The sequence below is a fragment of the Phaseolus vulgaris genome, chromosome 1 (assembly GCF_051622355.1).
Source record: "Phaseolus vulgaris cultivar YP4 chromosome 1, ASM5162235v1, whole genome shotgun sequence".
Taxonomy (NCBI): Eukaryota; Viridiplantae; Streptophyta; class Magnoliopsida; order Fabales; family Fabaceae; genus Phaseolus; species Phaseolus vulgaris.
In genome coordinates, this window is record NC_143498.1 from 10963981 (window position 1) to 10988126 (window position 24146).

Below are 24146 nucleotides of genomic sequence, written 5' to 3' on the forward strand. Positions count from 1 at the left end.
CTTTTAGAAAACAGTGTTTTTCTAACTAAGTGAAAAACAACCTGTTGTTTTGTCGAATCAACCGGTTGTTTTACTCTTAGGAGATTTTGAAAATGTTGAAAATTGTTTTAGTTTGGTTGACTTAACTGCCAAACCAAACAATCGGTTGTTTCGTGGTTTCAACCGATTGTTTCTTTGAAAATCCTAACAGAATTCTGTTTTGGTGGTTGAATGTGCTTTAAATGATTTCCAACTTTATACGCTCCTTCATTAACTGCTTTGACCAATCTTTGGAAAATATAAATAGTTTGTTTATGTTTTCAAACAAGCAAGAGAAATAGATTTGATTTTTTCAGTAGTGAAAAAGTTGATTTCAAGATTTGAACATTCACATCAAGCTTTGGGTTTTGAAAGAGAGTGGAATAGGATTGCAATTGTATTGATTTCAGTTTGTTTTGTAAACAAGTGTGATCCCTTCTCAACCTACTGTATTCTGGTGTTGTGTTGCCAAGGAGTGTTGTGTACTCTTAAGGTGGTCAAGATCAATACTCTTGATGTGTGTTTTGCCAAAGGGAGTGTGTTTCTTGAAGGGTTCAAGGTGGTGGTTTGTGTATTGTAATATGGTTTGATTACTTAGTGGATTACTCAATAGTTTTCTGGGGACTGGATGTAGCTCTTGGCTTAAGAGTGAACCAGTATAAACTGTTGGTGTATCTCTCTTTTACCCTAAACTCATTTAAATTCTATTTTAAGCTTTTCTGGTATAAACAACCGATTGTTTTTTTGTTGCTTTGCTGATTTAGTGCTTATATTCTTGGATAACCTGATTTCTGTTCTGGATTCACACAAAGAAATTTTTAAACATTGAAAAAGTTTTCAAAAACCTCTCTTAAGCAATTCAACCCCCCCCCCCCCCCCCCCCCCCTCTCTCTTTTTTATGTAAGTTGCTTACTTAAAATTGCGCAAGCTTCAATTAGCTAATCAAAGTGGAAGAACACAAGTTGACACTTATTTGAATGAGCCAACTTTGGATTTTGATTTTCTAAGTATATGGATGTGTTAGAGTGGTGGAAAAATAATAGTCAACGTTTTTTGGATCTTGCTTTAATGGCTAGAGATTTGTTGAGTATTTCTATAACCATAGTTGCATCAGAATCTGCATTTAGCATTGGTTCTCGAATTCTTAACAAGTATAGGAATTTTCTTTTGCCTGAAAATGTGGAAACAATTATTTGTATTTCTAGTTGGAAGCATAGATTTTCTTAGTGTAATTTAATTATTTTAACCAATCATATTGTTATTGTATTACTTTTGGAAGCATGGATTTTCTTAGGGTAAATTCATTCTTTCATTGTCATTGTTCAAATGTATGCAGATGATGGAAAATATTATAATTATCAAAAAGTGAAAGATGAAAGTTCTTCTAAGGTTGCATATAATATTCTTGAAGTGGAAGAAAATGATATAATAGCAATTCATAACAAGTGTTTGATGTGGTAACTAGTTTTGATTGTTAATTGATGTCAGTTGCTTATTCAGTGTTGTTTATAAGTTCATCAAATCTCTTGTAACTATTAATGATGTGTACTATGAATGATTTTTGGCCAACTTGTCTAATCAATTTCAGAATTTGTGAGGTGTATTTGTTTGTCATACTTTCTTGTACACCACAGACTTGATTAATTCATAATTTCATATTGCATCAATTTTCATAGACTTGATTTATCTATATAATAGTCAATTTGTAGAAGTTATGCGAATCCACCCACAAGCCCGTGGACCAACCCGCATTCAAGACGGACCATGAAAATCAATCCGCATTATGTATGCGGGACGGGCCTATACAGGACGGGTGAGCCTGTTTTGCCACCATTAGTTAGAAATAGTTATAATTCAGAATAAATTATATAGTTTATAAGTGTTAGGAAATTATATGATATTAATATATCGGGGATAGATTTGTAGCATCAACTTTGTTAAGTTACCTACCATTGTTGATGAAAAAATATTAAATACACGATTAAGTTTAGGAATGGGTATAAACATACGGTTATGTGTCCTTCCTCCCTTTCTAACTTGATTTCACTCTCCCCAATCAACACAGACCAAGCAACCAAACATTAATGGAGGAACTGACCCCTATGAACTTTGTTCTTTGAAAAAGAAGATTTAAAGACGAATGAAAAAAATTCAATCATTAACACACTTAACAAAACGTTAAGTAAATCATTGGCAATTTAGTCTACAAGATGTGCACTGACATGGCTTCAACACCTTATCAACCAAGAGTCAAAGTAATAATGGGAATCTTCTAATTGGCATGTACTTTAAACTTTAAAAATGTTTAATCTTTTTTATACTTATATGATCAACTTGAGAACATCTCACTTCTAAAAATAAAAGGGACCCGTAATTATAATTTTACATTTTTTTTACATATGATATCTAAAATCACATTTTTTACAAAATTATTCAAAATGTAAAACTATATACAACTCGCGTCTATAATATATATACGTGTTTGTTTTAGAATTTCAAATTAATATTTACAAATTAATACTTTTTCACTCAACTTTTTCCCATACCTAATTGTTATGACGGTATGATCTACTCTTCCATCCTCTCTTCACGCAGATAAGGTGTAATTGCAACATTCTCTTGGTTACAGTTTATTAAAAGTTACCAAACCACAGGATACTCATTAAATAAAATGTGAAGCCTATGAAACTGTGATTTTCAATAAGAATTGCCTTCGAAAAGGCATTTTATATATCTTCAATTGAGAATAAAATGATCTTTTCATACCCACTTTTTTTAAATTACCCACTTCACAACCAAAAGTAATAATAAAATATTATATCTAGATTATAATAATAATATAAATAAAATTTTGAAATAAAATAATAATAGAAATAGTTTATAATAATAATATATCAAAGTTATCAAAATATCATAGTCCTGAATAGAATCATGTGCATCCAAGGTTTATTTGCATTTGGCACAATAAAAATGACAATTCAAGTAAGAGCAACTTAGATTTTTGGATTTGAAATCATATGACTAGTCTGTACGAAATTAAGGAAAGAAAATTATATTTTGAAATCAACTTCTCACTTTATATAACCAAGTTATGTACTGGAGCAACTTTGGCAGCTTATGAGAAAAATTCAGAGGATTGAATCTACAAAGTATCAAGCTACGCAAGTCGGTATCTTACTACACAATAAACCCTTTGCCCGATGTGGTTCTGAAAAAACGTTATAGAACTTGCTACCAAGTAAGATCAAGACAACTAATCTAAACCAAGATTTGTGCCATTATGATAGGAATATCAGTGTTTATTAGCGTGGAAGCTGATAGGAGATGATAACTTAAAACAAATAATTTGAAGAATAGCAATATATACATAAAATTTACTTTCATCCACACAAGTCATGGTTGATGAGTTGAGTGAACAGGAGTTAAAATACAAGACATAATGAAAGCAGTATTAATAGCATCGAGATTCCAATATACTTAAAATTAAAGCCTAGGACCAACCAAACAGGGCACGAATAATACCAAGTATGCCACCGCCAATAAGAGCTTTTAGCAATCTTTGCTTTGTAGTTGTGTATGGTGGGTACCTTACTGATGCATCACCAATAAAACTGCGATAGAGAACTGCCTTTTTGTGGCTAAATGCATCAAATGAGAATTTCCCGTGGTATGCCCCCACTCCACTCTCACCAACTCCTCCAAATGGCAAAGTATGAACCGCAAGCTGCATCCAGGTAAAAAACCCAAACGGAAAACAGAAACAAATATGAATAATGTTTTTAAACAATAAATAAAATGTGAGCATCTGTAAACGGAAAAACCACATTTAATACGAAGAGAATCATTTCAGGATCAACCAATCATGGGTCGGAAACAACACATTTTATTTAAAAGAAGCTCCTTAGTGTATATAATGGAATCTGAAAAAGTTTGAAGATATTATTTTGAAGTTATTTTCTTTAATCTTCTGCAGTAATACAATTTATCGCATGGCCTCTAGTCTTTATTTAGTCTTGAAAAAGATTTAAGTGATAACTTATATTGCTGTTCTGTTCTGCTTGCATATAAGAATAGGAGGTACTCAAGGGTAGAGTGTAAAAACAATAAAACAATTACATGTAAAGTGGTGTCATTAACAACCAAGCCGCCAGCTGAAATATTCATAACAAATAGCTCCTTGAGCTTCTTGTTATTTGTAAATATGTATGCAGCGAGAGGCTTTGGTCCTGAATTGATCACTTGAAAGCTTTCTTCCAGTTTGTCTACCTGTTTCAAGCAAAAGAAAATGGGCTTACCATAAAAGGTATCGATCATCCTTGAGCAATTTGAAAAACTGTGCATATTTGTTTTCATTAGACTACTCACTAGTGTAAAAGCAAGCAACCAAAGAAACTAACGAGAGTTTGAAGAAAATCTCATAGAACAATTAGTGTGGTGTAATGGTGTCTTAACACCTACCGTGAGGATGGGAAGCAAAGGACCAAATATCTCCTCACTCATAATCAAAGAATCCCGTGGGACATCCAATAGAACAGTGGGGCTAATCTTCCTGCAATTTTGAGAAAATAAGAAGCTAGAGTCAATATCAATTCGATTTCACAAAATCAAGACTTTATACGTAAGTACCCCGAAAAGCATATGCAGAACTTACAATTTGCTTTCATCCTTTTCGCCTCCATAAACAATCTTACCAGAAACCTTATCATCATCCAAGAGTTTTTTCAAGCGATTAAAGTGATTGGAGTTCACAATACGGGACAAATCTTTTGATTCCAATGGGTTCTTTCCATAAAATTTCTCCAATTCAGTCTTTAGCGCATCCACCTAGAAATAGGAGACAACGAACACTAAACAAACAGCAGAAAACTAAAAAATTCAAACTACAGTTAGGAAAAACTTATTACCAACTTGGCAGCATATTCTTTTGTTGTTATAACATAATCTGGAGAAATGCAAGCTTGTCCATTATTACAACCCCACTTTCCGGCAATTATTCGTCTTGTTGCTACCTTGACAATTCAAATTCAAATTCAAATTAATTTAGATAAAAAAAAAAACGCAAAGAGATCAGAGTGATGACAACTAACTGATAAAAATAAAACATGACAAAAGTATACCTTTAAATTGATGTTTGAATCAACAACAACTGGAGATTTTCCTCCGAGCTCCAGCACAACTGGTGTTAGGTGTTTTGCAGCAGCAGCCATCACAATACGTGCAACTCGTCCATTACCTAAAACTCCAACAATTACACGTGAGACATTGTAATAAAACTTATAAACATTTAAGATAATTCAGCATCAGATCCTTATATTGATAATTTTACCGGTATGATCTCTTATTAATGGGGAATGTAACTTATCTAAAGTCGGTTATAGGACCCATTAATTTTATTAACAATAACAAGAAAGATTGAATAAAACTATCCAAAATCTTAGTCAATAATAAGGGATATCTACTAGTGATACTTGAAATCAGTTGATAAGATACAAACTTTAAAGATTAGATAATATTAGTTAAGATTCAGAGGGTAACAAACAACTAACTAGAACCTATAAAATACGTATCTCACTGTGAGCAAGGGTACTCAACTTAAATGCTCTGGTTTAAAGTCATTTAAACTTTGAACCAGAACAATAACAAACTAGATTTCTTGAATAAGACTGACACTAAGAGTCTGACAATATGTTACAGATCACAAACACAGTCAATGCATCTGAAAGTCTAAAACAAGTACAAGGGGACTTGGTCAAAACTCAACCATTGAAAGTAGAATAATGCTCAAGAGCCAAGAGAATCAAAAGTAATCTATTTCTTATCATCAATTATCCATGTATACTGTTTAGAGCACTGTCAAGTTCCATACTACCTATAAGCGATTATCTCACAGATTTCCAGTTGTGTATCAATTAGATACAGCTCTTCGATGTTTCTACTTAAATTTATCTTATCCATCACTGAGTCGCCTTCAGTATGTCGGTTAAAATATTCTCATCCTGTAGGATACATTACCTAAACTTGAGAAATGATGTGAATCATGCGATTCAACAAGGTATATGGCTATATTCTTCTAAACATATTGCTCAAAATTGTTATCTGAACTATCTCCATGACCAATAATAGTACCATCTAGATGTATTCCAAACTGTACAGCAATCGTTAAACCATAACAGCATTGTCAATCACTGTTTAGAATGAAGTATTTTCTTCTTTTAAAGAAGAATTTCAAGAACAGCTATATAAAAGTATATAGATTTATGAAGCCTAAAACATAATTTAATACTCCTATGCTAATTATTAAAAAATGAAATACTTCCGTTGTTGTCCACCAAAATAAATTAATATAAACTTTCATTGATATCACACCTGTTAAAGTAATTGAAACAAGCAATATTGGATATGTATGATATGATCGCTTACAATAGCATGCATCAAACTATTCATCGACTAACAATAAAAGAATCCACATTGATGTTTTTGTAGCATGCATGCGAATTTTTAGAAGCTTAATGAACAAATGTTATCCTCGAACTGATCTTTTGCAACCAAAACCAAAATAAAAAGATTATAATGTTCCGTTTTTCTTTTCTAAATGCACCAGTTACTACCATAAAGAAAAATGCTTGCAAATGGCTCATTCCAAAACATTTTCATTATAATAATAATAGAGTAAAATCTTTGTGGGTCCCACGTGGGACTCACATGGATTGCATCAAATAATAAAGACAGTTGAAAAAAGTTAGTTACGGAGAATTGCTAACAGCCCAATATGCCTCTAATGGAAACAATTGTCAATGAGAGCAGCAAAATCATTTCAGGATTCTAATAAACCGTCAAGAAAACAAAGAGTTGCAAACAAGAACCTGTATAGAAAATTTTGTCCCACTTTTGCTGTAGCAATGCGGAAGTTTCATCAACTGCTCCCTCAACAACTCTAATACATGACTTATCCATGTAGTCTCCCAGCAGTTTTGCCAACAGTGACGATGTGGCTGGAGCAATTTCCGATGGTTTTAAAACCACAGCATTACCAGCTGCTATAGCTCCAATGACTGGATCAAGTGACAACACTGGAAAGATAGATGGAAAATGTAATATTATCATCACTAGAGATTTTAAAGAACTTGGAGGAAAGAAAAAGGTTAGAAGTCAGCTCAAAAGCAAATGAAACAAGGTCAATAGAATATTAACATACGAAAAGGGTAGTTCCATGCCGAGATGACTAGCACAACCCCCAGTGGTTCAGATACTATTTCAGCTGAAGAAGGAAAACTTGCGAGTGAAGTTTTGACCTGCAATAAAGGGAAATTCATGTGATAAATAAAAAAGACTTGTGTCAAACAGTATCAGCAAAGAAATTCACATACATATACCTTTTCGGGAGTTATCCAATGTTTCAATTCTTTGAGCGCAACTTTACATGAGTTTTTCAACATAGCAATCTGCAATACAAACTACCCGCAGTTAGGAGAATTTGGAAAATATCATACTCAACACCATTATAAAAATATGGACACAACCTATTAAGCAGTAATCTGGAAACTAGGTTTTCATTCTACATTTTCAGATTCATGTCCTTATTTAAAGCTCCAAAATGTTCGGTTAGTAATAATTAGCAAGTATTATTTCTTAATCTGTAATAAAAATTCAGTATCCCTTGGATAAAATAGATTTAGTGTCTTTCCTATCTAAGGGGTATTAATAACAGGATATAGACAGGACCACTGGTTGCACATCATCAGAGATCTCCAATCCACGTACACAGGACCTATCAACCTAAAAACCTTATTCAAAATCAAGTGGAGAAAATTTGAGAAACAAGGTAGCAACGATTGAGCAGCCTAAGATATCAAAGTCCAAAATTTTAAAAATAGAAATAGCCAATTCAATATGCATACACGCAATGAAAATTATCATTGCAATTTCAAGATCTGCAATTAGAATTGCCTACCATACATTTGGCATTACTAAAAAAAATAACGATGTAATACGTCAAGACACCCTGGATCTTCTCCAAACGCAAAGATTTTCTTGTTTTGGTAACAAATTTGGGAGGCGAGGATGCAGTACTTTAAGATAAAGGCATGCCACAAGTCTCAGAGGAAAGCTTATATAAGTACTTCATTGGACTATTTAAGTACATTTCAATCCTACATGTTTACTCAACCTTAACTGGCACATGTTTTCCTGCTTAAACTAGCACACAAAGTGTGAATTGCATTGTACTTGAAAAGTAGTACCAAATGATGTGGGCATGTGCCATTAGTAACTTCATATCCAGAGGCATCTCGCAGCTAAACTGAAATCCTTTTGTCAACCGCATGAAAGAATAGAAGTGCTTCTGAACAAGTTATTGTGTTCATACATTCAACTTCTCTTACAATTTGCTTTCAATCATTTTTCTTCCTATCTCCCTTTTCATCTTCTATCACCCTTTTCATTTCCTAACACATTATTATCACATCATCAGTTTCTCTCTCTACTTTTTTTCCTTCATCTCTCTAATTATTTCCTCCACATACCCAAAAATAGTGTGCACGTAAACAGTTTTCAAACAACACACCACAAACACTCAATTTAATTAAAGAAAATCAAAAACCAGAATAGTGCAAGGACAAAGTGGCCTGCAACAACACATCCAGTGGCAGTAGTTTGGGTAAACACTTTGACTGCTTTACATTAAACGGTACTGGCAACATATTTAGTCATTTAACCAACTAAAAATTAAAAAGTTGTCATTAACCCTTGTGAACAAATATCTCCTCATTCAATCACATACCGCTATATTTATATAAGATGATTTTTTTCATCATAAAATTTTTTTAAAAAGACAGAAGAAAAAATGTTTTTTGATCAATTCACAGTTTCTAGTCGTCTGCCCGGTTTTAGTTGTCTAGATTCAGCCACAAGTACTGGCATAAACAGAATCAATGAATTAAAACAGTCAAAGCCACCTATAGTAGACTCAAAAACAAACTCCGAGGCCCACAAATTGACCATCCTAAAAGTAGAACGCAAAGAGTGCACCATTAATGCTCACACCAAACCCACCCAGTGTCAAACGGCAAAAGAAAGGCGAACCGCAATCCAGAGAGAAATCACCAACCAATAAATTCAACTATACCCCTTCCAACAAAATTAAAATAAATAAATAAATAGAAATATCCCCAAAAAAGCACAATGCAACACGTCAACACTGCACACAAAAAGCATTTCTCAGAAAACAAATCTGAGGCCGTGACACACGGCATCACTCAGTCACCATAATAAATGAACTGCACAAAATCTCTATAACAAAATCCACCTGCGAATAACAGTTTTCGAAACATTCCCCTTCCACTACCGAGGTCAAAGGACACGCACCACAAATATAGAGAAAGTAAAACGCAGAGAGTAACAGCGACAGTGGAATAAACGACAGCACCTCGTAAGCGACGGTTTCGAGCGGCGGCTTCGCGAGGTCCTTTTGGAGCGCGTCGACGATCTCCTGCTCGTGATCGGCGACGAGTTTCGCGAGCGCTTTGACCTGCGACACTCGCCACTCGTAACTGCGAGGTTTGCCCGAAGCGAAGGCTCCACGCAACTCCGTCACGAGCCGCGACGCCGCCGGCGCGTCGAATGCACTCGCCTCTGACTTCGTTTTGTCCGAGTCCTGAAACGACATTGCTGCTGTGCGTGCCGCGGACAAAACGACGCAAAGAAAAACAGAGAAGAAAAAACACGATTTGGTGCAGTGTTGTGTGAGGATATTCAATTTTATAGCTTACACAAAACACACACAGAACAGAAGCTGTGTTCAAAAGGATAATATCATAATAATTAATAAAATATCAATATATTGATAAAATGAAATTTTGAATTTTTTGTATTTATCTTAGTATTAATTAATGGATAAAAATGTGTTATATCTTTCCTAGAGTGAAAACATTTCTTTATTAATTGAATATGATATAATATGTTGTCAACTTATCATGGTTAACAGGATCCAATGGTATGCTTTCTTATTTTGTTGGTATGCCTTCTTATTGGTTCATGTAAATTAATGATAACACCATAGTTTATTAACATTTATTAATTTTAATTACATGATATGATTAGGTTTTAACATATTTTTATGACAATTAATTATAATTATAAATTATAATGGTGAAGTCTTGGTAATTATATACTTCTAAATTGAATTAAAATATAGATTTTAAGTAAACCATCCAATTAAATTTTGAAAACTGTTTTATATGTTTAAATAAACAACTTTATTTTACAACAATTTAAATAAAATAAAAAGCTTAGAGAGTAAGATTATTACTTCAACTATCACATTCTCAACATTTCATCTTTTAGATGTGATATCACACAATATTACTGGATAAAAATATTATCATTTTTTATCTTTACTTACATATTATATCTTCTTAACTATCCATTAACTTTAATCAATCTGTTTTTATTTATTTCTTTAAATATTGTTTTTAAAGTTTAAAATAACCTTATATCACATCATAAATTATTTATAAATTTATTAACTGCAAAATTTAATTATAATATATTTATATATGTAAAAATATTTATTTATTTATATTATAATTGTATTAAATGACTATTTATGTTATAATAAAAATCATAAAAATTGTTGATATTTTGAGTGGTTGGTATGTTAGGGGAGGAGAGTGTGCAACACGATGATGGGAGCGCGTAACGGACAAGCAAGTTGCTTGTCCATTTGGACAAAGAAATTGCTTCTTCAAATGTTCATTATACACGTTTTGTTTGGTTTCGGCCATTTGAGGAGATTCAAATTTACAAAGTTTGGTGCTCCTAACACTTGCTTTATCTTATCTTCTTCTTACCTTTTCTATTATTACTTTAGTTTAAGTTGGATTTTTTTTTATCATTTTCTATATTGTAATGGGAAGACTTCATTTTTTTACATTTTAATTGGTTCAATTTATATTTTTTCTAGATATAAAAAATGTGATTTTAATTTTTTTATCAGTTGAGTTTTTCAAATGTTACAGTTATATAATTTTAATCCTCTCATTAATTAAAAATTAATATAGAAAATACGCTATACTATTAACTAAAACTTAATCAATATTATAACTGTTTGAATTTTCTATTTATATAATACTTCTCTGTTATAATTTTCTAATTTTAAGTATATTTTTAATAATATATAATATATTTAAAATATGATTTTAGGAATTAAAAAGTTCTCTAACACTTCTCTCTTAGCCATGCTTTATTTTTTTAAATTTGATCTCATATTATATTATATTTTTAAAATATAAGAAATTTTATATTTTAGAGATCACATTAATTAGAAATATGTCTAGTTTTTATTAAATAGGTGAAAGGAATAGTCAACTCACGAAAAGTATTATAAGAATAAGTTAGACTTCAATTCAATACCAGATTTTATTTAACAAAATTTTTTGTGCTTATCATATCAAACTCTATAAAATTAATGTTAAACTACCAACAAAAATACCTTAACTACAGATAAAATTAATTTACAGTATATAAATGGGGAGAATCCTCATCTTATTTTTAATAATAAGATTTTTTTAATATTAATTTCAATTTATGATTTTATCACTATTTAATATTTATTTTCATTTTAAAAAATTATTAATTATCATAAATGTATTATATAAACTTCATATTTTTTTATTTATTTAGAACACTCATCTATACTTACGTACCTGGCACCTCTAATTTATTAGTTATCATAAACATGTTGTATACTCTTTATATATATTTATATATATATATATATATATATATATATATATATATATAATAGAGAGACAGAAAATGTTGAGCTCCGAAAGTGAATAAGCAAGGTACCATGAGAAGCCATGTACATAAGTCATTCCTAACGTTTAATTATAAGAAGAAGAAGAAGAAGAAAATGTATTAACAACTATGTATATAACCTTTCTCTTTCTCTTCTTGGTAAACTACTTGTGTCTTTTTTAGATTTCAAAACCACAAATTTCACACCTATATTTGATGGGATCTTACATAATTTAATATTCATTTGTGATTATCACCTCACAATGTAATGATGTATATTTTAAACAATATTGGCATAAATTTTATAAACTATTATATCATCAATAAATTTAAATCAAAAGGTAAACTTCTTCAATCTAAATTTAAATTATATATTATTACGAATATTTATAATAATACTTCAAAATTAAATAATAATAATAATTAATCAAATGATTCATACTTAAATATATGTTTAAAAAATGTACATTATGTCAACTTTAGTCTATAACAATGGCATATCAAATTCTTAACTTGTAAAAGCAACTTTCAATCGAAGGATAAATTATGAAAAAAAATATTATTCAATTGATATTATTTTCTACTTTGAGCATACAACATTAAGATGACTGACATACTAATTAATGAGAGAATATACATATATAAAATAGACATAAATGTGGAAAAAAATATGCAAACTTTAAAAATTTGAGATAAAATTTTAAATTTTATAATTTTAAATAATTAAATTATCTTTATAATAGTGTAAACAAATTGTAGAAGAGAAAAGTAGTATTTCAGAAAATCACATACAAGATATATACACTAAATAATTAATTTTTATTTAAATTATGATATCTTATTCAAATAAGTTATAATTCCATATTAGTTTTTTATTTTTAAAATTAATATTTTTTGGAAACATTTTTTTCGTTTAGCATTTATGTAATATGGAATAATACCGTTCTTTTTTATTTTATTTAAAAAATAAATTAGTGAAAGATTTATTAACTTTATTTCAGTGTTTGTAATTATTTTAAGTATTTGGATAGTTCATTTTTATTTTTTTAACTTTAAAGTATAATTAAGAGTAAAATAGGAATATTGTGTACAATAAATAAGTTTTTTTTATATTGTTATAAATATGTTTTTTTTTTTAATTTTAAAATATAATTAAGAGTAAAATAAGAATATAAAATCTCTATCATAAGATTGAAATTGACCAAATGTTTAGAGTATTAAAGAAGATATTTCATATCATAGTTTAGAGGTGTGAAATTCTATTATTCCTTTGAAACCATGAGAGATACATTTTTTGCTTGTTGAATATTGGACAACTTTCTAAGTGGTGTGGGCAATAATGTTGCATTCTTAGTATATATATTTGTAACACAAGTTCTTTGAGGGTGATTATAGAAAAAGGGAAAACTTGAAGGAAATGGTAGAAAAGCAAATGTTGAATGATTATCACCATTGACCATTTTTATTGTTATAACTCACTAATAAAATTAAATTATTGTATCTATTATTTCCATTTGTATAATGAGATACAAAACAATGATCTAATATTGATTATTTATCAATATATAAAAAAATGGGTGGATTATATGGAAAAATTATTGCTAAACTCAATTGTTGATGAGGAAAGGATTGATAATAGAGTATATATATGGTAAATGGATAACCCAAACATATTCAAATATCTTTGAAATTTTAAGACATTATGAGCTGACAAAAATTATGAAAAATAATGTGAAAGAATAAGAAAAAAAGTTTAAAACATAAATTAGTTTGTGACTGTTTAGTTGTCTTAGTGGTTGTGAGAGGAGCTGATAAAGGTAGCTATGTTGTGTAACAATTATTTAAAATTGTATTTCTTTGTCTTATAATTTTTTTGGATATTTAAATTTTTCTAAAATATTTTATCAAGAAGTTTACCAAAAACATTGCCACCACATAGTTGTTCTCAAGCTTTTGGTTTCCCCACATAAACATCTTCCAAAATTCACCAAACCGCCACAAACTCCTCCAATTGGTTCTCTAAAATGACCAAGAATGATGGCTAAGAACTTATACCTACACATGTACTAGCTCTCACACAACACCTAATAATCTCACACAATACCTAATAATTTATCCAATAATCTCTCTTAGAAACTGTCCCAGACTCATCAAAATCCATCCAAGAAACTTATAAGTCAAGTCACCTTCTAGATCCACCGGATGATATCTCAATGATACGTTATTACCAGAAAATCACTAAATAGAAATTAATTTAAAAATTAAAATAAATAGTTACTATTTTACTAAATTAAAGACAATTTTATAAACTGAACAAATTATTGGTTTCTAAAGTAATTTTAATTATTAATAAAAATTTATAAAATAGTTTTTAAATTGGTATTTAACCATGAGCTACCAAGGTTTTAGCTACTTACTACTTTATATTCTAAATTAGTCTCTATTAGTCTTTTAGAGAATAATTTGAAATCTAAAATATTAGTAGTTAAAACCTAAGTAGCTAATGGTTAGATACCACTTTAGAAATCATTTTATAATTTTTTATTAATAATAGAAACCACTTTAGATACGAATAATTTTTAGTTTCTAAATTAGTATCTAATTTAATCAATATAGTGATTAATTATTTTTGTCTTTAAATTTGGTTTCTATTTAATGATTTTCTTATAGTGTGTATAGTGTTTGAGTTCTTTCATGTGTCTATTCTACATGATTTCAGTCATTTGTTGTTGGGAATTTCTACTAGAGTTGTTTGTTGACGTGTTTCTTGGAAGATGGTGTGTTTTAAACCAATTCTCTTTTACTAATACCTTTTTCTACTCTCTTTTTTTGCAACTTTGTTCTTATTTTTTATTTTGTTCTTCATGGATGCCACAAGCTTATCTCCTTTTTCTACCGGAAATGGCTTCTTCTACACCTTATTAAGTTAATATATTCATCCACCTTTTCAAAAGCACATCAACAAATTAATTTATTATAAGCGCCTAGAAACAAATAACTTAATTCATATAAAATAGACGCCTAATGAAAAAACTCAAGCACGTGACACATCATTGAGATGTCATATTGTCTACTATCTACAAGTTGACTCAAACAACTCTATGAATAATATGACACAAAATACCAATCATCAATGTGTGAAAACTCTATTTGGTATTGAAAGTAATACAAAGTCATCACGTAAATAAAGAGTGTGATCTAACCACTTCATCATACACCCAGGCAGAGGTTGTTAGTAGAAATTCACGAAACTTTAAAAAAAAACTTTCACCTGATAAAGAACTCCCATGCAAAGAATAAAGAAGATCCAAAGAGATGCAACAAGTGATCCACATGTGCATGTAAAAAGTGTTAAAAAGCCTCAAGTGTTATAATTGTAGTTCGTCTTTTAGATGACACAAAAATAGAGAGTAATCTTAATGGTAAACTCTTCACTATTATGGATTAGTAATCCCTAAAGCAAGGAGCGTTTATTTTCATATCCACACTTGTGAGTGTGAACCTTATAGTCAAACAAAAATTATTTGTTGTATAGCTTGGAGAGACTTTGTGCACTTATCTTGGAGAAAGTTTATGTACTAAGATAGTTTGGGAATGTTTTATGTACTCATTGTAAAAAAAAGTAACAATAATAATACATGTAATTTTTTTTTATATAGAAGAACCCTTTTTCATTGAAATTGGAGAATTAGATGTAGCTTAAGTTGGGGTAAAATCTAAATGTTGAACCTTTTATTACGCGTGCAAATCTTGTTGGTTGTCCCTTTAAAAAGGGTTTGTGAACTTATTTATAAAACCATCAGACGAGCCCTTACTATCGTCTATAGGCTACTTGTGAAAAGGCTTTTTAAAATTATTTTATTAGCTTTATTCAAACTCATTCCCTTTGTAGAGAAAACATGTTATTTCAAACATAAACATGAAGATAAAATAAGTCATGAATTTAAAATTACAAACTTGTAGTTGGATATTAATCATTGTAGTGGGTACCCTTTTGGAGGTTCAAAGTCCTCTAAGTCAAGAAAAAAGCTCTTCATGAGTAACCTCACGTAAAAGTATTGTATGTGCAAAACAATTCAATCTTCTTCCAATTTGCAATTTAGGGGAAGGTTCCCTTATTTTTTTTGCACTAATAAGTTTCACATAATAATTCTAATTTATCACACAATAACCAAAATCCATTAATGTGTAGGCTCCCTCGACAATGTTATGCACATGTTGAACCTTAAGAAACAAGCATTCAACCCACAAACAAAAACTATGTGGTCAACGCTCCACCTACGAAGAACAATTTTCAAAACATTCCTCTTCCACTACCGAGGTCATACGACATACACCATAAATACAGAGAAAGCATAACACAAAGAGTAATAATGAGAGTGGAATAAAAGTCAACACCTTGTAAATGATGGTTCAAGTGGCAACTTCGTGATGTCGTTTTATGGCTTGTGATCGAAAACAAGTTTCGTGAGCATTTTGTTATATATCCTAAAGAGAAATTGTGTACTTATCCTGGAGAGACATTGTGTAGTTAGATAATTTGGGAAGACTTTATATACTCGTTGTAAGACAAAAGTAACATCAACATCATGACCTAGTTTTATTTTGGACACAACCACTTTTGGCTAAGCATGAATATTCCCCACATTTCACTAACAAAGGTTGTTATCTAAATGATCACATGTTTCGCTCATAAAGAGAGAGTTAACATCTTAAGATGAATACATGTTTAAGAAAACTCTTCTAGATAGTTATGAACATAAACAATGTTCTTTCTTACAAACTGAAGCTAAGGATTACTTAAAAACGCATGAGCATTAAGAGCTTTTTCATAAGTGTCGTTTTCAACATTTCTTCTTTACAAAGATCTTCTACATATATAATTGAGAAAAAAGAGTCATTGCAAATCCTTTTAGAGTTGTTGTAGGTTATGTACCCTTAATCTTCTATATCTTGTGTCTGACCACATTCAACCATGTAAATGCATTAAATGCTCTCCATGTAGCATTAAATACATGTGACTTATTTAAACAACTCCTCTGATACACAACATGACTTATCAAGCCATGGATGAGTAACTTTTTTTCGTTTTCACATAAAACATAGAAGTTGAAATAGTTTATTGACTTCACAACCATTTTTCCTTTTCAGAAAAGTTGTTTGCATGAATCAACTTTAAACATATTCTTCAAGAGATCTTTATGTGGTTACTTCATTGTGAGATCCTCTTGAAAGAAACAAAGAGACAAACATTCCATACACACATAAAATAAGCATGTATAAGTCTTCGACATTAATATGAATGCCCACACTACATGTAAGCTTTGTTTGTCCAAGCAAAAATTTATTAGACGAAGTGAGAACCCTTGTGTCTACCCAAGAAAAAAAGCTTATCGAACAAAGTATACTTATAATTTGTCTAAGCAAAAGCTCATCAAACAAAGCATATAAGTTAAACTACTTGTGTTTGTTTGCATATAAGCTTGTGTTTGTTCGGTTAGACGAAACTATAAGCTTGCATTTGTTTGTCCAAATGGGCATTTGCGTCTAACAAGACTTATACTCACAAAGTTATGCTTCACACTTTGTTGTTAAGCACATAATCAAAACCAAATTAAAAAGTATGTTAAAATTTGATCTAACCATTTTTTTCCCAAAAATATGTTAAGTTGACTTTGATGGAGTGACATGAATCTTTCATTTTTGTTATTCATTGAATGATTACATTTATGATTTCAAATTTTGACAAGTATTGAGGTGTGATGAATGGAGTGATGGTTATAGTATTAAGTTAAAATCTAGGTTACAAAGTTAACTTATTGGATTTTTTCTCTCTTCCTAAATATATGGAGAGAAATGAATTGTAAAATTGAAAGGGTGAACATTATTCGTAGAAACTTGGTAAGAAAGTATGTGATGTAACCATGAAAGGAACATCACCATCTAAACTAGCCCAACTTTACAAGAAGAAGACCAAGAGCAAAAAAGATTATTCAAGACTAGGTGAAGCATAGGACACAAGGCCCCCATCCTTCAAAAGATCATCAAGAGCAGAACACTAGAGCATGGGTCAGGATACCAACTATTCTTTCTTTTAATCTTTTTAAGAGGAGGTGTTAAAAAACATAAAAATTGAGTTTGTTCATGGCCCATAGAAATCCTAACATCTAGAAGGTTTCCCATGTTCAACCCCTAGTCACACTTCCCACATTAAGCACATGCTTAAATGTGAGCAACATGACCCCTTTTAGATCCACAATTAGTGGCACATGTTTAGGAGTTAAACTAGCTAATTTTGAATTTCAAATTTCCCTCCATGCCTTAATCACATGGCACCTATCACTATAAATAGGTGGCCACCCCCTCTTGTATGACAACACATTTTTAGTAAAAAAACTCTACTCGAGTGAATTTTCGCGTATCTAGTTTTCTCTAAGTCTTATCTTGGCAAAGACGTTTCAAGTGGCGACTCCCTTTATCACTTATCTTGGACTCCTCCTCCTGCAAGTGACGTGACTCCTCCATCTCTCCACCTCCATGGAAGTCTTCAACCATCTAAGTTCTTCTTTCTTAATCTCTAAATTCCTCTCTTTCATTTTCACAAACTCCTATTCTAGTATCTTTTAATTTATTAATTTTCCACTTGCATTGTCATTCCTTGTGTGAGTCTTTTTCCCTTTGCTATTTGAAGAGAACATTCACACTTACTTAACCACTTGGTTAAGTTTATGTCCAGTGGTAATCCTCACTAAGTCATCACCTTACCTTGCTAATCAAAATTCTAGTCCAAGTGAAATCTATAAAAATATGTGTAATTCTTAAATCAACTCATATCAATATGAAATGAACATGAAGGATAAGAAGTTAGATTCTTTAACAAAAAAATTAAATCTAAACGTATATGAGAGTGTTGTTGGAAGAAAAGATTCTTGGAACATCAAGTTGCAAAGAAAAATGAGCCATCAAATTATAAGTATGAACCTTATTATTATATGGAGGAGCAATGTAGCTTGATTTATAAGAATATTTCGACATTTTGTTTGGTTAAAGACTAATGGGTTAAAAACCTGAACTTGGAGATCATTACAACATATTTTTTTTTAAATTTTTATCTCATTAGTTGCCTCCAAGTCTTCATTAATTAGTATAGATTTCTTATTTCACATCATAATAGATTATATCCAAATACTTTGAAAACCTTTATGTATGTCCAAAATTGAATATGGGCTAACTCATCAAATTAAATATTCGTAGTAGTATAAATTAATTCTTACAATTCATAAATTAATTTTTATTTTAGACCCTTCAAAATTGAAAATACAAGATGAAGCTTAATATAATATTAAAAGAACTAATGAATGATGATGTTAATAACTTACTCCATTGATCATAAGTTTTATTTATATATTATTTATTTAAAAAAATCAATTGGTCAAAATGAATCTATTAATAAGAAAAATATAAATGTTAGAGTGTGATTTGATTAAATTGTACATTTTTTAGACTTGTCCATTAAAATCTTTTTAGAGATATTACTTTCATTTAGACTTATATTTTAAGTACTATTTATTTGTATTTATATTTTATAATGTAATTTATTTAGATTTATATTTTTAGAGTATCATTTACTTAAATTTATACTTTTTAGAGAGTGTGTTTTTTTAGATAATTTTATTTTAAAAAGAATAAAATATGTGTTTATTTTAAAAATATCCATAAGAATCAACAGATACTAGCAGGTGTAAAAAAACCAGTAAATATTTTACAAACAGGTACATAAAAGGTAACAAATAATGAGTACATATTATCTATGTTCAGGGCGATTTGTTATCATCCCTAATTTCACAGAATCTTATTTTAATTTAAATAAAAACAAAGATATAAAAAAAAACATATAACTCACTTGTTACTATTAAGGGATATATAAACCCTAAATCTAACTCATAACCATATATGTTCATAATGTGAACTACTCACCACTATAATGAATTATAGTTTTAATGACTGTGTTATTTATATAATCAATGAAGTTAAAGTAGTAAATTATTTATTTTTTATTTTCTATATTATGTTATAATATTATTTATTTAATATTTAAAACTTTAATTACAATAAAGTTATTAAAAACTTAATGAATTAAATAATTATTAAATTTCATATTCTTCATTAAATTTAATAATTTAATAAGTATAATTTAATTATTAATATTAATGAATTAATTAGTAAAACTAATATTACTTATTAGTTAAATAATTATGATTTAATAGTTTGATTTTACAACTTAGACTTATTGACTTTTTTATTATTCTAATTTTAATAAAACCAAACAATATAATTTATTTTTAAAAAAATCGAAAAAAAAAGAAAAAGGACAGTGAATTGGAAATTGGATCCGGATTCACACAGCAATAGTAATTTTAGTCATTTAGGAAAATATATGGAGCTATTATATTGGTAAATTTCTTTGTTTTTCCTGTTATTTTAGAAAAATATTTAATTTCCAGACACTTAAGTAGTAGTAAATTTCTTGTTATTAGTTGAATTTCCACTAATAAATATTTGTTATCTTTTAAACAATATTAATTGTGTTTCCTAAAATATTTAATATTAGATGTGTTTCCCAAAAAAATAATATTAGATGCGTTGGTAAAAATATAATATTTGTTTTTTTATTATATTAAAATTAGCATCGTCAGAAACAAAGAAAATTAGAGTTCTCTACCAGTTTTAATAAAATATATTTATTGTAGTCAATCAGTTTGATATTTTTAATTCATTAATTTATATAAATTTGTTTTTATTTCAGTGTCATCTTCCTTCCTACCTATATGCCACAGGCTGTAGATATTATAAATTAGAGAAAGGTTATAATATTATTCCCGTAATGTTTATTTCTTTTCATCACATCACCTATCTTATTTTACAGATATCACTATTTTATTTTAATTTTTTAAGTAAAAATTTATTCATATTTTCTATATTTAATAAATATGATTATTTTAAACATAATGTTATCAAATATTTAATATAAAAAAATTATTTTTTTCAATTAAAATATCAAATAACAATTTCATTAGTATTAACTAATTATAGAAAAAAAGTAAAAATAAGAAATATATAATCTAGAATATCAACTAAAAGAAGTTAAGATAATTTTTTGGATTACCTAATACATTAAAGTGTTTTACTAATTTAAAATGGATAGAAAAACAAAAATAAAAGTGAGTATTTAAGGCCAGAGACTCAACCTATACATACTATCCTATATGGTTCAGGGACTTCTTTTAAATAATATGTCCGTGTGGGATACACTCGAAAGACATTCATAGGAAACGTATTGGATAAGTATCCAATTCAAAAAGTATTTATTGGATTTCTAACAATTTTAACACGATACTAACACAATTAAAAAAAGGAAAAACACATTAATTTTCTAAAAACTCAAACTTATTGTATGAATTTTTAGTAGGATTATAAAAATAAGGAACAAATCTTTTTGAATTAGTCATGAAAAATATCTTTATGCTCAAACAAAAAAAACTGAAACACATACTTGTGCACATAAATATTTATTGTCAATTTATATAGTTCATAATTATATAATATATAGATCCGTGTTTCCGTCTTCTACATTTTAGAGATTATACATATCTGTGTATCCCGTATCCGTGTCATGTATCTGTATTATTATCTCTATATCTAATTTAAAAAATTAAATATTATTTATATTTATCATATTCTTACCAATTAATACAGAAATTTCCTATTAAAATTGAGAGGAGTTCTAACATTTGTGATCCCCAGGGAACCTACCAAATTATTATTTCTTTGGATTGCAAGAAGAAGAAAGTAGAAACCGAAAACGTAAAGGCACATAAAATTCTAAAAGCAATAAAATTAATTATAGTTTACCTCTTGAACAAAGGCTTCAGTTTCAGACTTGGATAGATCTGAGTGAAGAGCTTGAACAATCTGTTTCTCATGTTCTTCACTCAACTTGATGAGTGCCTTCAACTGGGAACTTCTCCATTCCAAGCCACGTGTCTTGCCACAGTCAAACGTTGCTCTCAGTTCCTCAACCATCGCCAAAGCTTCTTCTGAACCAAACACTTTGCTCTCGGTGTTCCTCGCCATCTTCTACGATGAATTTTGAGCATACACAAATGTTTTCTAGGTTTCACAAATCACAAACATAGATGTAATGCCAATGCTTTTTACTGCCTTATATTCATCTACTTTGTCATTATCAGTGTCTTATTCTTATAACTGTAGTGTTGTCATTATTCACTTTATATATAAAATAGTGTGGTCCGACGGAGGGAGCTATGGCTGTCTTTTGTCTTCTTTACTTCACATTTTCTTAGTAAATCAATTTCATTATAATTTAAATTGATTTTTTTTTCAAATTTAAAATCGTATTTTTAATATAAAAATATTGAGATGAATTTATTTTATGTAGAATTGGTTTAATTTTAAATTTTATCAATCCATCAGAAAATAGTTATAGTTAGAAAATAGTTATAATGAACATCAGTTTATTTCCATCATTTAAAAAAAAACTTAATCATTTTACAATGATTTATTTCAATCATTCATACAAGTATTTGAATGGTTGAAATTTTAAACCAAAGATAAAAACCAATTTTGGATTATAGAATAGAAATTAAAAACATATTCAACTTTAAAAATATATTTACTATACAACTTGTTAATAGTAATAAAGAAATTCATGTAATTGAAAAATAAGATTTTGTGTAATAAAAAATTAATAAGCAGATTCATTATTTGGTTCTGGGTTTTGTGGTATAGTGTAAAGTGAATCATTTAACATGCAAACCAACATATGTGTAGGATAAGACACACATTTATTAGTTAAGATATTTAAAAGTCAGGTTGTACGACCTAGAGTTTGTAGGTTACCGAGCAAACTCAGTTGATTTTTTCAAATATGAATTATTGTTCTTGGTTAGGTTATTGGTCTTTGTAGGCTAATGAGTTACATATAGACGGTAACACCTCAACCAACTATAAACTAATAATAATAGAAATTCTACTATTCAAAATAATATTCATCATAATGTTTACATAATTAATTTTAAAAAATCTATTATTCACTTATTTGCATTGATATACAACTTAAAAAAAAATCCTTCCAAAATTAAATCCTATAACATTATTTGCACATGTACCAATTATAATTAGAGTAAAAAGTGATACAATAAATATAGGAATGGTATGCTATCAAGAATACGATCATACTTTTCAATTATAATTCAATTATATCATAAATGTAATAGACTATATCTAATCAATTTAAAAACACTTTAGATCAATCAATGAATGAATCTAAGCTAAAATGGATATAAGATAACAAAAATATCAAACAAATGCCTTATGGAAGACTACATTAAGTACTTTCACTATAAATTAACATCAGACTCATTATAAATTTTTTTTTATCTATGCGCGTATCTCAACTTCATAATTCAGGTTAAGTTAATTGCATAAACAATCATACATCCACAATGTGTTCTAGTGGTGCGAAAAGTTGGAAAACTGATTTTAAAGCCAAGTTTGGATTCTACAAGTGGATATTGGTGCCTTTTGGCCTTACTAATCCACCAAGGACATTCATGGGACTTACAAATCATGTTCTTAGGGATTGCATAAGAAAATTTATAGTTGTTTATTTTAATTATATTTTAGTGTATAGCAAGAGTCTTAATGAACACTTAGATATTGGAGACATGTTTTGTTAGTCCTTAGGAATAATCATTTCTTTGCTTATGCAGATAAGTGTTCCTTTTGTGTAGTTAGTGTTATTTTTTAGAGTTTGTAGTTAGTAAAAATGGATTTCATATGAACCTTAATAAAATGTAAGTCACACAAGAGTGGCTAACTCCATAAAATGTGAGAGAATTTATGAGCTTCCATGGTTTGACAAGCTTTTATAAAAGATTTGTTCCTCATTTCTCTAGTTTATCTTCACCAGTCAATGAGTCAGTAAAGAAGGATATCAAATTTTATTGGAAAGAAAATCATGAACAAGCTTTCCAAAAGATTAAGGCTCAACTTACCAATGCACTAACTTTAGCCTTTACTTGGCTTTTCTAAAACCTTTGAGTTAGAATGTGATGATAGTTAGTATAAGTGCAATTTTGTTTTAAGGAAGGCATCCAATTGCTTACTTTAGTAAAAAAAAACTTCATGGTGCCTCCTTCAACTATCCCACTTATGACAAAAAGCTATATCGTTTAGTGCAGTCCCTTCAAACATGGAAACCCTATTTAGTGTCTAAGGAGTTTGTCATTCACATTGACCATGGGTCACTT

The 24146-nt window shown here is 29.4% G+C and overlaps 1 protein-coding gene across 3 annotated transcripts; it reads right to left on the reverse strand.

Annotated features, from left to right (window-relative positions):
• Window positions 1-3363: 3363 nt before the first annotated feature.
• On the reverse strand, window positions 3364-22168 carry LOC137813526 (aldehyde dehydrogenase family 3 member H1). Of its 3 annotated transcripts, none has more exons than XM_068615845.1 (10): window positions 21727-22168; window positions 7392-7460; window positions 7214-7310; window positions 6882-7088; window positions 5136-5251; window positions 4923-5027; window positions 4670-4842; window positions 4473-4567; window positions 4135-4280; window positions 3364-3742 (listed from the first exon to the last, which is right to left on the reverse strand). In XM_068615845.1, the coding sequence occupies exons 1-10, from the start codon at window positions 21946-21948 to the stop codon at window positions 3509-3511; spliced, it is 1464 nt and encodes a 487-aa protein (XP_068471946.1). In that variant the 5' UTR covers window positions 21949-22168; the 3' UTR covers window positions 3364-3508. The 3 variants fall into 3 exon arrangements, with proteins under 3 accessions (XP_068471946.1, XP_068471945.2, XP_090156301.1); XM_068615844.2 differs by lacking the exon at window positions 21727-22168 and adding an exon at window positions 9443-9959; XM_090300175.1 differs by lacking the exon at window positions 21727-22168 and adding an exon at window positions 8259-9787.
• Between the last annotated feature and the right edge of the window lie 1978 nt (window positions 22169-24146).